Source organism: Lutjanus erythropterus, chromosome 12_unloc_1 (genome assembly GCF_056507025.1).
Source record: "Lutjanus erythropterus isolate fLutEry1 chromosome 12_unloc_1, fLutEry1.hap2, whole genome shotgun sequence".
Lineage (NCBI taxonomy): Eukaryota > Metazoa > Chordata > Actinopteri > Lutjaniformes > Lutjanidae > Lutjanus > Lutjanus erythropterus.
Window position 1 is genome coordinate 345,736 of NC_139341.1, and position 15,553 is coordinate 361,288.

Below are 15,553 nucleotides of genomic sequence, written 5' to 3' on the forward strand. Positions count from 1 at the left end.
GGTCAGTTTGACGCCGAAAACTTCGCTTTCAGTTGTGTGAAGATTGTCGTTGTTGTCTATGGTGAGCGGGACAGTTGTTGCTGGGACAGAGACATTCTCGATCTCCACAATGGTAGAATTCTTAGTTGTGGTGAGGAATTTTTCTCCTTCGTACTCCCTCACAGACAGGTTGGTGAAGGCATAGGAGGTGTGCATCTTGACAGCCGACATCTGGGAGTCCCACAGCTGGAGTTTAATTTGCGCACTTTTGTCTGCGATGATGATGCTAAGCATGCTGCTCTCCACACCCCGGCGTTGGATCGTCTTAGGAGAAAAGCCTATTGCCAGAACCTTTCCTTTGACCTCGCCAGTCTGAAAGAGACCACACAGGAGAACCGTTGTAGGAAATTAAAATGACAGGTGAGGATGCTGTCGTTTTGTCCCTAGTTTGATATTGATTTTGTAATTGGCATTGTTCTGTTCATAATTAACTTACATAATGGGAGTGTGGAATGGTCTTGATGTCATCTATCTTCTTCCTTTGACTGGCGTCTGGCTTTTTGTGCGGAAAGGAGACTTCTGTGACTTCGACTCTTGTGAATCTAGAAGTCTTGAAGTCGAATCCTTTGGGGTTTCTGTAACCTGAACAGGGAAAGCAAGGTTAGTAAAGCTAAATTGCGACCAACATTTGAGATCCACCATTACAAAGACGCATTTCTGTTTTGCAGGCTATACTTACTTAAACATCTGGTGATGTTCGTCACCTTGATCGATGTGAGATTCTCGGCTGCCTGGGCGAACTGGCGATGTAATTACGTTTGAAAAACTACTATGTCATGGTATTCTGTTCTCCCCATCTGCAGAAGGGCGTTGAAATATCGCGTCTTCTTGGCCTCGGATGTCTTCACCGGTGACAGGTTGTGGACGTAACCCACTGCAGATTCGCTGTTGTCGGGGGTCCGCACCCCAGCGCGTGTAGATGCCATGTTGTCAGAGTTTGTGAAATTGTTGTTGGTAAAGACAGCTTTATATAGCTTTCAGATGTGTGTTGAAGTAGGAAAAAAAATCCCAAAGGTGTGAGACGCAGGTGTCCCGTCAAAGAGTGACAGCTACATGACCAAAATGATACAAAGCCCATTAAAAGGTTTCAGACAGTTAGACGCCGCTGCACAGCGCACATGAAAAGATACATGTTCCAAATACATGAACACATACGCATGTAGATGCTTCGTTTTGTTCTTGTTTTTTTTTTTGTTTTTTTTTAATATATATAAGGTTTTTGGATGGGGCTGTGGCTGTCAAAGGGGTCATCACCCTGTCTGATATTGATCAGGCGTGATATTGTTAGTTGTAGAGTTCAAAGATGTCTATACCCAGACGGCACGCATACGTCTGGCCGACGTCGGCACGATGAATAAAGTTGCATCGGCAAGACGTATTATGGAGAGCATTTGCTCATTGGGAAGACGTCACCGAGACATTGGCATTTAGTAAAAAAAAAAAGCCCTCCAGACAATGTTTGGACGATGAATTAAAGATGCTCAGCGCAGCTTCTCTACAGCTTCTATACGACCTTTATTTAGGTCGGATCATTCCATTAGTAGTAAATATCTCTCTATCCACAGTCGAAATTAACATGTATTTACCTACTTAAAATGTGATAGGAATATGGCAAAATCATAATAAAAAACAATTTGCTTGACCACTATAGTTTCCTAATATTGTCTGTGGTTGTTCGCCCTCCCATCTAAACAGAAAATGCTAACGGTGTGGTGCACGCACACGTGTACATGCACACACACACACAGGAGGGTGAACCCAACTACAGGCCAAGGGCCATAACAGACGATCTAGCAGGCGGGTGGAGGCGGTCAAGAGCAGCTGCCACACCTTGCCATATTTATTAGTGCTTCTCAGGCTGAATACTGTAATCTACTTGGTACCTGAAGGGTTCGCCAAGTTAAATTTAAAACTAATAGACCCTTTAATACCACTTACAATGACATGTACTGCCAGGATATACTGTCAAAAATATTAAGATGTTTTGTAAATCAGTATAGATTTTAAGCCTCAGAAAACATTTATTTCCTATTCATATTGCCTGGAATTATCCTAACTCAACCACTGAGGCTGAAATTCTGAAATTAGAAAACAGCAACACGCCAGCTAAATTCAAGCCATAGAAATCCATCACAGCTAAAATGCAATGAAAATAAAATCCAAAATGACAACAAAAAAAACAGGAAGATTAAAATGTAAACCATCTAACATTGTTAAAATGTATGCACACATACAGTTAAGTGCAAAAAATACAATTTTCAAAATAAAAAAATTTTATAAATTGGGGCACCTGGTGGTGCATGAGCTGCACATGCCGCTGGGGCGGAGTCCTTACAATGGCCTGGGTTCGAATCCAGCCTGGTCCCTCTGCTGCATATCATCTTCTGTAGTCTCTTTTTCCTGTCTGTATCCACTGAGAAATAAAGAGAAAAATTACTACATTTTAGAGATCATTCTTTGCACAAACATAATTTCTAATCATAAATATAAAATATTCCTTAATTTTTACATCTTTTAAACCTTTAAATGCCAGGTATTTGTCTTGACCCATTCATGCTAATGTTGTGGCTGATAGTGTGTCTAAACAGTTTGTAAATTGTACGGTTCTTTAAGACCTTGCATATCATCAGACTTACTGGGTTTGTGCCCCGCCACGTGCTCTCATGGCCCGGTTTCCTCCCCTGTCCCGTGCACCAATAAACCATTTAGATACAGCCTTTTCAGCATCCTTCCTTGTAATGTCTTTAGTGAGGGAATTCTTTTTCAAACTGCCTGTAAGTAACATACAGAGAAAGAGAATTAGAGTGAGATAAAATTCCGCTTGCAAGAAAAAAGTTGCAGTATCTCCATCTGGACATTTTATCGGAAAACAGATTTCATTTAAGAGGTTTAGAAAACAAACAAGCAATGACAAGCATGTGATGGAGAGACCATGGTATATTATAACATTAGGGGCTCTATTTTATAATATGAAAAACGACAAGAAAATGGAGCCCTAAGACACTGAAAAATATCATCCCTCTCCAGTCTCATTTTACACAAGCGTGATCCTATTGCTTGGGTGGTTGGGGACATGACTGCATAAAAATGACAACAACGGTTGATTGGAGCCCTAATCCAATGGACAGTAAACATACCGTACACAACTTCGAACAGTCGGAGCACTCGGAACTCTAGCTTCCCATGGCGGCCAACAAAGTTATATTCTCTGGATAAGGCATTGGTCATCAGGAAGCCCATCATCCTCCTCGTTGCCTCATCAACAGTAGCCCCCCCAATATCAGCCACCACAGCAGTCTAAGAGAACACGATAGTGTCGTTGAGTGAAGTGAATTTAAATGGGCATTTTAGTCCTGCTTAATTTTTCTGTGAAACAAGCTGTGAAAAGCCTTGCAGGATAATTCTAAGCTTGTCACTTTTTCTTCAGTACATACTGATGTAATTTTCCAAAAAGGATCAGAATCTGATTAAAAGAAAAAGGTACATGATATGAGTGAGGGCAATCTGAACCATAAATGATTATGTTAGCTCATACTTACCACTTCTTTGTGGAAGGTGGGGTCTGCCAGTTTCTGCTCCATTTGGTGAACATCTGAGACAGATGTCAGTGGGAATACGGCACCCTCTGGTAGTGCTGAAACAGCAGGTGCATCTCGTTGTGAAAGGAGTATTTGTAACATCCTTCCATGGACCTTCTGCGTCCCCTTGATTTCCTCCAGGAGGGTTAGGAGGCGTGCGAACATGCCATCTTGAAATGGAGAGTCCATCTGAAGTCTACGGGGTGGTGTAGTAGTTACTGCTGCAGGTGCTGACATCAAAGATGGCCGGACAAAGGGACGGGTGGAGACTGGTTGGGACGTTCTTGACTGCCCGCTCCCTGGAACAGGAGGACCTGAAGATGATGGTTGATCTTGCGCAACACTGTCGGATTCCTCCTCAGAACTTGACGCAAGTCTTTGCCTTGAAATAGACAAAATGTGGGAGATTATCATGTACAAGTGTTAACATCTTTGATTTACTGATTAAAGGTGTAAACATTTACTGCTGTGCTGAAAATTATTTCCACATGTCTGACTATGTGGTTAGTAAAGAATCTAATCTAATCAAAGCACTCCGTTTAAACAGTTTAATTCAGCACTATTGTGTCAGAAACTCTTATTTAAAAAATAATTTTGGAAAAATATACTACACATGTGACTAGGGCTGCATGATTTTAGCCAAAAATAAAATCATAATTTCTTTATTTGAAAACGCCATTTTCAATTTTTCTATTTTGGTATATGTATGACATCACATTCATTCACTGTCTCACTTACCACCTCTTACGCTTTCCTTTTCCCTTTTCCTTTTCTTTATCCGACTCACTCTGCAAGTCCGAGTTCACCTCAGATTTTAAAAGCTTTTCCCTCGCATGGGCATAGTTTGCTGCAATACACATACACAAAAACAGTAACTACTCGTTCAGAAACATTCCTTATGTATAATTTGTTAGTACATAAATATAATCACCATTGCCACTCAAAACAGTCATATTACCTGCTTTTCCCAAAACTCGCACTCTGAACTGCGGCCAGTCTGTGTCTGGAACAAGCTGATTTTTCACCACTCTGGTGATATTGACTCGTCCTGGTGGCCACCAACAGTTGTCTTCCTCTGGTCCGGTAAACCACTTGCAGGGTACGACGGCTACACCTCCACCATCCAAAAAGTCCACTACTGCAAATGGAAGCATGCTGGAAAACCAAAACAAGTAGTCTAGTGCAGCTGCGGTAATGCCACATATCCAGATTTGAATGGCAAGAGGACCATTTTTCTCTGTAATTCCACAATGGATACAACATGCAAACGTCCAGATAACTTTGAGACAAAGTGAATTCCAAGGCATGCTGAATCGATTGGGTAGTTGAAAAAAGAGTCGTAGTTTTCAAAGAAGTGACAAAGTACTTTGACAGATTCACAACGAGGAAGAACAATATTTTTCACAATGAGAATTCTGCCCCCTAGGGTAAAACAGTTATTACCCTTAGAGCAAGAAATGAATGTCTGTCCATCATTGTACTGCCTATACTGCTGGCATGAAAGGTGTATCAAAGAATGTACATTATATCCAACAAATTCCATACCGTAAATCAAACCAAAATCTTTCACAAAAAGCTTCAAAATATCTTCCGCATAGTCACAGTTTTCAATACACAAATCAGGGCTGAGAAGAATTCTTACAGACACAGACAGAAGCATAAAGTGTCTATACATATCTTTAGAAATATTATTAACCAATACAACAGGGCCAGTGTAAAGCAAAAATTGCCTCAACTCAGTTGCTTTCCACATACTGATTTCTAGGAGAGACCTTGGTTTCCTTGCAAAATCCCTGGGCAGATATTCCCTGACAGAGACCAAAAATGCTGAAATCACAGTCATAATTTGAATAGACTGCCTGCAATTTAGAGGGCCTTTCAACCAAAGATAAATCATCTTGCGCATAACCCCCAAGCACACAAGGTGCATATAGTCAAGCACAAAGCTTGAAACTAACCCCACACCCAACTCATTTAGAGGTGAAACATCTGATTGGTGTTCTTCATAAGCCATATCCCTAAATGCTTCGTCAGTCCTTTGTTCAGCAGATAACTCAGGAAAGGTCATCCTTCTGTTTATATGTTTCCCCTTTTGAGTACAGCGTTCACATGAATAATAGCCTGTGTGACCCTTGATACATTTGAGGAAGGCACGGGCAGGTGCATCACAAATGAATGCATCTGGAGCAGAAACTCTAAAATACACACCATTATACTGAATACCCTCCATTAAAACAGATTTCATATCCTGTATAAATTCATTCAAATACTCTTGCAGATTAGTAGGTTTTGATACACCTGAGTACAAACCAATCACAAACACATTTGAATTTGGGATCTCCTTAATCTTACCCAGAATGGGCCACAAAGTCACACCTGTGCTCCGGAACAGAGGGAGACCATCAACATTGACTCTCAGTGTAAGCACATCTGTCAAATCTTGCAGATCAAAATTTAAACAAGCCAACTCTGCCACAACTGAATCTTTTATGCCAAAATGATAGTATGTTCCCCCTGCGACATTTTTAACTTCACAGGTGCGGTCTGTTGACATGAGGGTTCTAGCGTCGAATGGCACATTCAGTCCTTTTTGTCTCAGATTTTTCAGCAAGGCAGAAAGTGCAGTCTGTGAGATATTATACTCTGCAGCCCATTCTCGAAGTCCACTTGTATCGTCTAGTGTCTCTGAATCTGCATCTGAACCCGAACACTCATCATCTGACTCCGCTAATTCATCAGGCACCCCAGTTTCTGTATCATCAAATACATCAGTATCAAAAGCATCATAAAAATTGTCTGTTTCCTCCACTGCAGTGTATGCAACACTCTCAAAACAATCATAATATACATAATCTTCATCCTTAGACGAATCCTCATAGGCAGATCCAAACTGTAATTCACATTCTTCTGAAACGTGTCGAAAATGTTCAGCCACTTTAGCTGCTATCTTCCTTCTTTTGGTTCTTTCAGAACGCTCCATTACAGACGTTTAATCTTGTGGTCAGCGCAAGTCTTCCTGCTCTGCTCTGCAGCAGTCTATAGCTGCCAGGTCCACAGCTGGCTTCCACTCTCAAGAACTGACATCAAAAAGAGAAAGTATAAAAGAAAGAGAGAGACACAGTAAATATTTAGTGTATTGTCTTCTAAACCCTACACAATGTACTAAAACTGGACACATTTGTCCAGGTTTGTTGAAGCTGAAGCACAGCATCAATCTACAAGTTGAGGGCTGCTAGAGTGGACGCAGAGTTATAACTGGCTCCTAATTTCACCTGAAGTCCCTAAAGAGGACACACGAATAATGTCAGGTTTGTATTTGAATTCGAAGTGCATTGCCACCATATGAAACCAATGTTATATGAAATTAGTCTTGCCTCCCAGATGACTCTCCAAAGATTACATAATTAAATATAAAATAAGTGTTTTTACTGCAAATGTGCAGCTAGACCATAAAGGGATATTTCGGTTTGAATGAAGTTGGGTCCTATCACGAGATGTATGGTAGATACGACACTTACCACAGTGTTTTTCTGCTAGAAAAGCTCACAGTGCCCACACAAAGATGAAAAAAGCATAAAAGCGGACGCCCATAGAGAAAATGTTATACATGTTATAAATGTTATACCGTTTAGAGAATGTTCAGCACATTATAATTTTTCCGCAAATAAAAATGGCTCTATTTCTCGACCGGGCATAAAATGGTCACTACTTCCGCTGCAGAGCCGCAGTGCGCTCACTCCACCAATGATGAGCTCGTTCATGTTTGTTGCTGTGATTGAGCAAGCGTCTCGCACACCCACACGTCATCACATTTTCCGCTGACGTCATAACGTGGCTCTGACTCGGCTCCGGTTGGCTCTTGGCCGGTGGAAAAGCAAACCGGTTTTGTTGCAACCAGTTACCAGCTGTGTGAACAAGCAGCGCACCTTCCGCCGAGTGATACACTAGCAACGAGCTCATAGCGATGCATGGCAGCGAGTCCCGCACTGCGGCTCTGCAGCGGAAGTAGCGGCCGTTTTACCCCCCCCATCTACACGATTCATGTAAATGGCCCAATTGACAAAAAAAGGTGGGGGGGGGGGGGTCACTCCGGTGTTAAAAAAAACTCCGCTGTTAGCTGTTAAGATAAGGTCCTCCTGTCCGTAATTAACCCTGGTATTTAGAGGATAACTTTGGCCCGCTAGCCTAATAGCGGAGCCACCCGTTCGCCGGTAACAGCAAGTTTGGCCAAACACAGACCCCGCTGTTACACTTTAGGATTGTGGGTAATGTAGTACTTCTTGGTAAACACTTCGCAAATTAATCATTGTTTTATAGTTTAAGAAAAAAATGTTGATAAGAACTTATACAGGAGACAGTCGAGTAGCTCTAGTCAATCTACATTGGCAGGTTAGGACATTATAACCAACATTACATCTCTGTTTGAGTCCTAGCTTGTTAGCTAACGACCAGCCTCCTAGCTACATTGACATCGTTAAAACGTACACTTTACATTACACACATTAGCGCAAAAAGTAGTTAGACAAACTTTTAGGCTATCACAGTACAATGAATGTTTGTTAGCTATTCAGGACTTACCTTGATTGTATATAGAAATCGCTCTGTGTCGATTGTGCAAATAATATCCTCCTCTGATGAAAGTCCGCGGAAAGTTTGCGCTTCTTTTTTTTCTTCTTCGTCTTCTTCTGGAAGTTGCATCACCACAAGGATTAGTTAATTGTAATTCAAATTCCTAATCAAATTGTAATTAGTTATCTACTTTGATATATGTATATATATACATATATACTATTGAATATATATATATATATATATATGTATATATATATACATATATATATTATAAATAATTTATATGTCTGTGTGTGTGTATATATACAGTATATATAATTTATTTATTTATCTATATATTAAAAATTATTTATTATATAAATATATATTAAACTAATTAATTTATTTGTGTGTATACACACACACATTTTGTAGATTACACCTAATCTACACCTTGTATATCACATTAAAGTGGCCCAGTCAAAACATTTTGATGATGCCCTAAGTGTCAAAAATACAACAATGCATACACACATATTATTTTACCTGAAACAATAATTTACCGTTATAGTAGAATATAGCCCAAATGGAACCCATCCAGCGCCCATGTGTACCATTCAAGTGGGATGCCCAGCTCTTGCCCATGTATATTCTTCTGGGATGCCCATGTGGGGCCCAACACCAACCCACTTAAAAGCCCACTCTAAGCCCATGCCCAGTTGAAGTCCATCCAACCCAAGTAAATCCCATGTGGGCCCCACATGAGTGTGCTGGCTGGGCAATGGCAACTATAAACTCATTAATTTTACCCTGGCATCTTTATATGACGCGGTTGATTGATGCTGGTTCAAAGAAAACGTAGTAGAACTTCTAGACTTATGTGTATTAAATTACAATCATTCATTTATCAATCATACAATAGGATACATGTGACGTCAATACCTTGGCGCCAGCGCTGGACACAACAGCGCCACCCCGAGTGTCTACAACGCCTGTGTTACCTGTTGTCTACTGTCTGTGCTGATTGTGACCACGAGGAGTGGAAAAGCCATGTTGATTTAATTCAACAAAATGTGTCTACCAACAAGAATAAACAATGAGGAATTTTTAATTAATAAGGAATATTAAGTATTATTATTATTATTATTTGTTTGATAGATAGATGGATGGATGGATGGATGGAGCCTCCTCCTGTTGTCCTCAGTGCAGGTTCCATATGATACAGTATGCCAGCAGGCTCTGAATACAAGAGTGGCACAAGGTCTTTAGCAGTGTCTAGATTGTTCTTCCTGAGCACCCTGGAAAGACAATGTGGTGGTAGTCCTCCTCACTGTTGGGCCCATGATCGCTGGAGATTACAGTTACCGTAAACACACCCTAACATTCAGTAAAGAGTTAACATGTCAGACCCTGTAATTCTACATTTAAGTAATTTTAAGACTGTCAAACAGTTGAATGGAAGTAGATCAGCAGGTTAATGTAGCTCTATACCTGTAACTGTGGTAGCTATGTGACTGACAATTTGAAGAATCTAAACACACAGCTGATTTTAAAAAAGGAGTACAGACAGTGAAATCTTTCAGACAGGTGTCGGGGTCCCAGTTCAGTCAGAGTTTATTAAAATATCATGCAGTGTTGAAGCAGTGGACTTTTGTCACAGTTTGAGTTTGATTAGTAAATGTACTACATTGAATGTCATGAGTAACCATTCATCATTGACAGATTAAAATCCCAAATGTGATGATTTTACATAAAGACCTTGGTTGGTAGCTAGGTGACATAACAGAGAACGATGGGGGATTATGAGTAACTACAAGCAATGAAAGAAATCATTTTTGGTGATGAAAAGAATGTATATGAAAACAGTTGATGTGTACTGGAACTACTATAAATGTTAGAAAGATTTCTCCCTCACAACAAGGAAAAGGCTCATTGTTGTACTTGCTACAAATGAAGCTGATCTGTTGACATGAAAAGGTAGACAGAAGAACTACACAATCCCCATTGGTGCTGATTTTGGATGATGTTTTGTTGTGTATTCTGGGGTTGTCTTGTCACATTGTCATCACATAGACCAAGACCAAATGTATGTGCTGTTGTGTATGGTGGGCCCTGATGAAACTGATGGTATAATGTATTTGTGACACTGGATTTGTCATGTTTCATAGATCATCACAGTGACTCTGCTGCATCTTGTTTTTGGATGGTGTCCCTGGGCCAAGCAAGCTCTCCCGACAGTAGAAGAAAACATGGGAGGAGGAGGTTTTTGGAAGAGAGACCTTGTGCTTCATTCAAGCACGGGTCTTCAGACAACAGCCAGGCCGTCATCACCAGGACAGTCTGTGAGTCCACATGTCCATTGTGGCCCCCATGCTCAACTGACACAAGTATGGTTCTCAAGATAGTATTAGGCATAGCATGGGTTTGACAGTTGTGTTGTGTCTTAGCTAATGTGTCCGCACATGCACATGCACACAGACACACACACACAGACACACAGACACACGCGCACATGCACACGCACACACACACAATTTAGCATTTTATGTTTTGGCCAATTGACAATCCCAAATATAGGAATGTAACAGTTTTAGTTGTCATCATTTACTCCACCTAGCAGATGTAAGATGTTATCAATAGAAGATCATAGTTGTAGTCAAACTGCATCAGTGTTGAGTCATCACAATATAAAGTAGTCAATAGTATTTGACTGTTCAAAAATGGGTGTGAAAGACCTAATTTGCCATTTTGACAAGTATGAAGATGGTGACAAATGTGTGGAAAGTTAAGACATAGAGTATGTTACTCTGTGAAAAACAGACATAATAATGGCCTGAGTAAGTGTAGATGCATGAGTTACTGCTCAGTTTGGGTTTTTTTCTGTTTTGTTTTTTTGGGAGTATACAAGCAAGTTCCCTTATAAAATGTGTAATTCTACCACCATTTATGGCAACATGGTGGGAGCTGTAGTCTGTTCTGAGCTACATGCCATCTGTCATTGTAAAGGAGTCATTTTACTATCTTATCTTTTCACAACAAATGTTGTCTAATGGTTGTTTATAGTAATTAATTGATTTATCCCTTATGTATTTTTCAGATGTGATGGGTAGAGGAGGACATCTTGCTGTGTCTGGAATTCCTGCTGCTGTGTGCCAGTGTTGGAGAACCTTTGTAGAGAAGATGGCTGGCACCTGGCTGAATGGACCATTGTCTGTCTGTCTGTACAGTACTACAGCCTGATCGAAGCATCATTATCTCTTGTCAATTAGCCTTTGAACCCAAGGGTAGAGAGTATTTTCTGTATTTAGTTGGTTGTTTTGGAATTAGGTTAGAATGTTCTATAGTCACAAACTAATTGCCATGAATCCTATGTATGCAGCCTCATTATATACAATGTACATATGGGCTAACCTTCTTTGGAGTTCATTAGCAAAATAAATTATTCTTTTGATAGCATGAACATGTGTGGGACTGCTCCTTTTGTTATTTGACTCAATCAGTGTTACATGATGATATTGTGAGACATAAATACTATTATAAATCTGCTATAGATACACACACACATTCACGTCTTGTGTACCCAGGGAGAGAGAGTGAGAGTTTTTAGTGTTGTTTAGTTGTTTAACCATTTCATAGTTTGACCTGTGTATATGCACATCTTCAGAAATGGTCCCAAGGCTCAGGACTTAGTAAATTAAACAATGTAATTACGCTATTTCCAATGCTACTGTTGTTGGTCACTCATTTAAATTATAATTTCTGATATCAAAGTCATAGCAGGCATACGTCAGTCAAACTACTTTTTTTTTGTAGTAACACAGAACTGTCACAAGAAGGTGATTGGCACATGCGAGCAACCTGTTGACGGCCAAATATCATAGCAAAAGCCTCTGGCAGGAAATAAATGAACCCGGTGTTTATTTTCTGAACTCACATGCTTGATGCAGGGAATTAAACCAAAGTTCCACAACATGTCTCAGTAGATTGTAGTCTATCCATGAATCATTTTTGTTGTTGTTTTATTTTCTGACATTATGCCATGTGTATTTCATTTCTTGCATTTTCCCCAAATGTCATCAGTGTTTGTGGACGAAAGCATAATGTCTAATGAATATCACAGAATGAATGGGCTGTTTGACGGCTGTTTGTTTAGAGATACTTAGATAGGCTAGGGCTTGATATGAAACAACTGGAATTCATTGTGTAGCACCATTTTTTGGGATGACATGATACATTCTTTGTGTGAGGACCAACAGGTGTTTCAAACTAATTAATTGGTTCTACGCCAATCAGAAACACAACTCAAATTGAATTGTAGAATTGAATACTAGAAGAGGATGTGCGGAAATTTTCTCATAAGCCAAAGATGGGCCAGCGGAGAAATCTGGGAACCACTTTTTTGCTTTCACACAAGTCAATTGTACAGCTCTGCACTCTTTTGGAAGTGGTCCAAAATTTTTAACTTCATAGATTAAACACTACAAACATGCTATTTTTAATGCTAATGTTGTGGATAATTTATTTAATCCTTATATCTGACATTTTACTCATAGCAGATATTTGCATCCATATGTCAGTCAAACTACTTTTGTAGTAACACAAAATTGACACAAGGGGGCAATTGCAAAATTTGAGCTAGATCTCATTGTTGTTACTCAATATTTTCCTGGCCACATTTTACAGTAAAAGCCTGACAGGAAATGAATTGCTTTGGGTTCTGAGTGAAATCTGTTTTCTAAATTTGCAGAGGGTGTCTGATGAACAATGAATACAGGGACTCCATTTTGTTTTAACTACTTGTATTAACAGTTTCACACTGTAACTGAAATACATCCCATGTGAAAATATGGCAGTGTCAGTCATATGAGAAAAAAAAGTAATGTATTTTTTCAATGGAATGAGCTATATGAATATGAAATAATTAATACTTTTCTTATTATTAAAAGCATGGATTAGCACTATATTTGAAAAGTCATGAGTGTACATCCACATCAAGGCAACACAGCATTTCCACACCATTGCAATACATGTCTTTGTTTGGACAATGAATTACATGTAATGTCTTGTAATATCAAAGTAAACACCAAATATCGAAAACAGACATAATGTTGGTATATTGTTAAAAAAGAAAATGAAATAATAAAAACTTGATCACAAAAAAGAAAGAAAGCAGTCATCATTATAATATCAATAAAAAAGAACCTTTTGCAAATATACCAAAATACACATATTGTTGTTTGTGTGTGTCCTTAAGCATGAACATATATGGTTACTTGACAGATGTATACATATATATACATATATATACATATATATACATATGAATACAACCTGGCGTATCCAAATTTTCCCCTTACAAAATTCAGTGTTCAAATAAAACATTCAAGATGTTGTATGTCATGAGTCTATGTCCCAAAAAAGTGCTATTTATTTAGTAAATACAAAGTCTTTCAGCCAAACAGTTGCCTCCTGGTCTGCTGTGTGGAGGGTGGCCAGTTCTCCCCTCAGTTGTTGGAGAGGGCAGGCTTCAATGATGTGTTCCATTGTTTGCTCTTTTCCACAAGCACACAATGGGTTAGGGCTGCTGCACCATCTGTGAAGGCTGGCCAAGCAGTGACCATGTCCAGTCCTGAACCTGTTGAGGGTTGACCACTGTCTCCTTGGGAGGTCAGGGACCTGTTGAGAAGGGTGTAACATCGGGTGTTTATTGGGGACCTCCTGGGACACCCACTCCTTTTTCTAGGCCGTCTGGATGGAAGTCGAGCAGTGGGTGGGTTGAAGATATCTTCATAGACTGGTAGGTGGTGGGAGTCTGCTCGCCCGATGTGTGGGGGTGGAATGTTTGATTTAACGGGGAGCCAAGGGAGTGGTGTTGTGCGTATTGTTCCAGTAATCATTTGCATGGTTGTGTTAAGCTGGATGTCCACATGGTGTATGACATGGACCAAACAGGGGCACAATGTTGCTGAGGTTTGTAGTGTGGAGGTTGAAATATCCCATTTTGCACCAGCAAGCTTGCTGAGCAAGTTGTTACAAGACTTCACCTTGGTTGCCATTACTTTTAAATGATTCTTGAAGGAAAGGGTCCTGTCAAGGGTCACGTCAGTGCTGAATATATGATATTTGATTATTTTGAGCACGGACATGGTAGACTACACTAGACAACATAATCATGAGTCCCTTTGTCTTTGCCCACAGTCCTGATGTTGCACATCATAATACTGGCTTGGGAAAGTCTGAAAGAAAACAGAAAACATTTGTAGAATTAGTAATTATGGCACATCTATGGGCAAGGTTGGTAAACAGGTTAACTGAGTCATGGCCTACCTTTTCCTGATTGAAGAAGCAATCCAGTAGTTTTACCAGGGCAAAATCCTGCATGTTGATTATTGTAGTGCAACAGGAGAATGGAAGTGCCCCAAGTAACGAGGAGGGCTTTCTGTACATAGTTGACAATCTGCCCAGTGGAGTTCCAGATGAATTTGGAGATGATGTCTGGGCTCCTAATAGATACAGACATGGCTATAATTTATGGAAACAATTTGAGGTAGATATAGGACATAGGACATAGGATTAGGAATTGTAAGTGACATATTTAGCATGAAAAGCATGTGAATGTGATCAGTGTGTTAAAACGAGTTACTTACCTTTTTATGTGGCCTTGAACTTGTGATTGAAGGTATTCTGGACAACTTTAGCTTCATATAAGTCTTTGGATTAGGATGTGGTGTTCAAACAGGTGTAGGTTCCACAGCGTTTGATGGGGAATATTGGATGCTTCTCCACAGGTTCAGGTTTCTGTAAGAAAATAATTGTAATGAGGAGATATTTTGAGTCATATGTCATGATATAAAAGAGAAGGCAAAGCAGGTACAGAAAGAAAGAAAGAATGAATGATTGTTTTTCAATGAAACAAGTTAACTGTACTATATGAATTAACAGCCAGTCATACAAATAAGAAAGACATGATAAGTCAAATGATGGAGGTTTACCTGTTGAAGGAGAAGTAGTCTAGTTGCTGGATTGATACGGGATGCTGCCTCAGTGTGATAGTTCAGGACGTGTATGTATGCATGCGTGTGTGTCTGTGTGTGTGTGTGTGTGTGCTTGTGTGTGTGGTAAGCTTCCTCAAATATGAAAATGACAATAACAAGGGTAATATTAACAGTGGTGGAAAGAAAGGCTATAGAAGTGCATTATGTTCCCGGGCATGGTAGGTGTCATATACTCGAAGCATCAGCAGTCTTGGATGTACAGGTGATCAGTTAAATTGATTTTGTCATTTGGTATTAAAACATGTACACATCAGTGTGTATTTCATTGCTGAGCATGTCTGCATTGGCATAATGGGAGACTCTATTTATCTTTAATTTGGATCCCCACTA

The 15,553-nt window shown here is 39.8% G+C and overlaps 1 protein-coding gene and 1 long non-coding RNA gene across 3 annotated transcripts; one reads left to right on the plus strand and one right to left on the minus strand.

The window, feature by feature from the left end:
• The first annotated feature begins 521 nt into the window (after positions 1 to 521).
• Positions 522 to 11,632, plus strand: LOC146304435 (uncharacterized). Of its 2 annotated transcripts, none has more exons than XR_014769354.1 (3): positions 522 to 639; positions 10,337 to 10,555; positions 11,266 to 11,632. It is a non-coding gene; the product is annotated as an uncharacterized LOC146304435 (long non-coding RNA). The 2 variants fall into 2 exon arrangements; XR_014769355.1 differs by having other exon boundaries at positions 10,337 to 10,510.
• Positions 2,371 to 3,806, minus strand: LOC146304436 (uncharacterized). The gene is made up of 4 exons (XM_084714166.1): positions 3,579 to 3,806; positions 3,177 to 3,336; positions 2,676 to 2,811; positions 2,371 to 2,452 (listed from the first exon to the last, which is right to left on the minus strand). The coding sequence occupies exons 1-4, from the start codon at positions 3,804 to 3,806 to the stop codon at positions 2,371 to 2,373; spliced, it is 606 nt and encodes a 201-aa protein (XP_084570292.1).
• Positions 11,633 to 15,553: the final 3,921 nt, after the last annotated feature.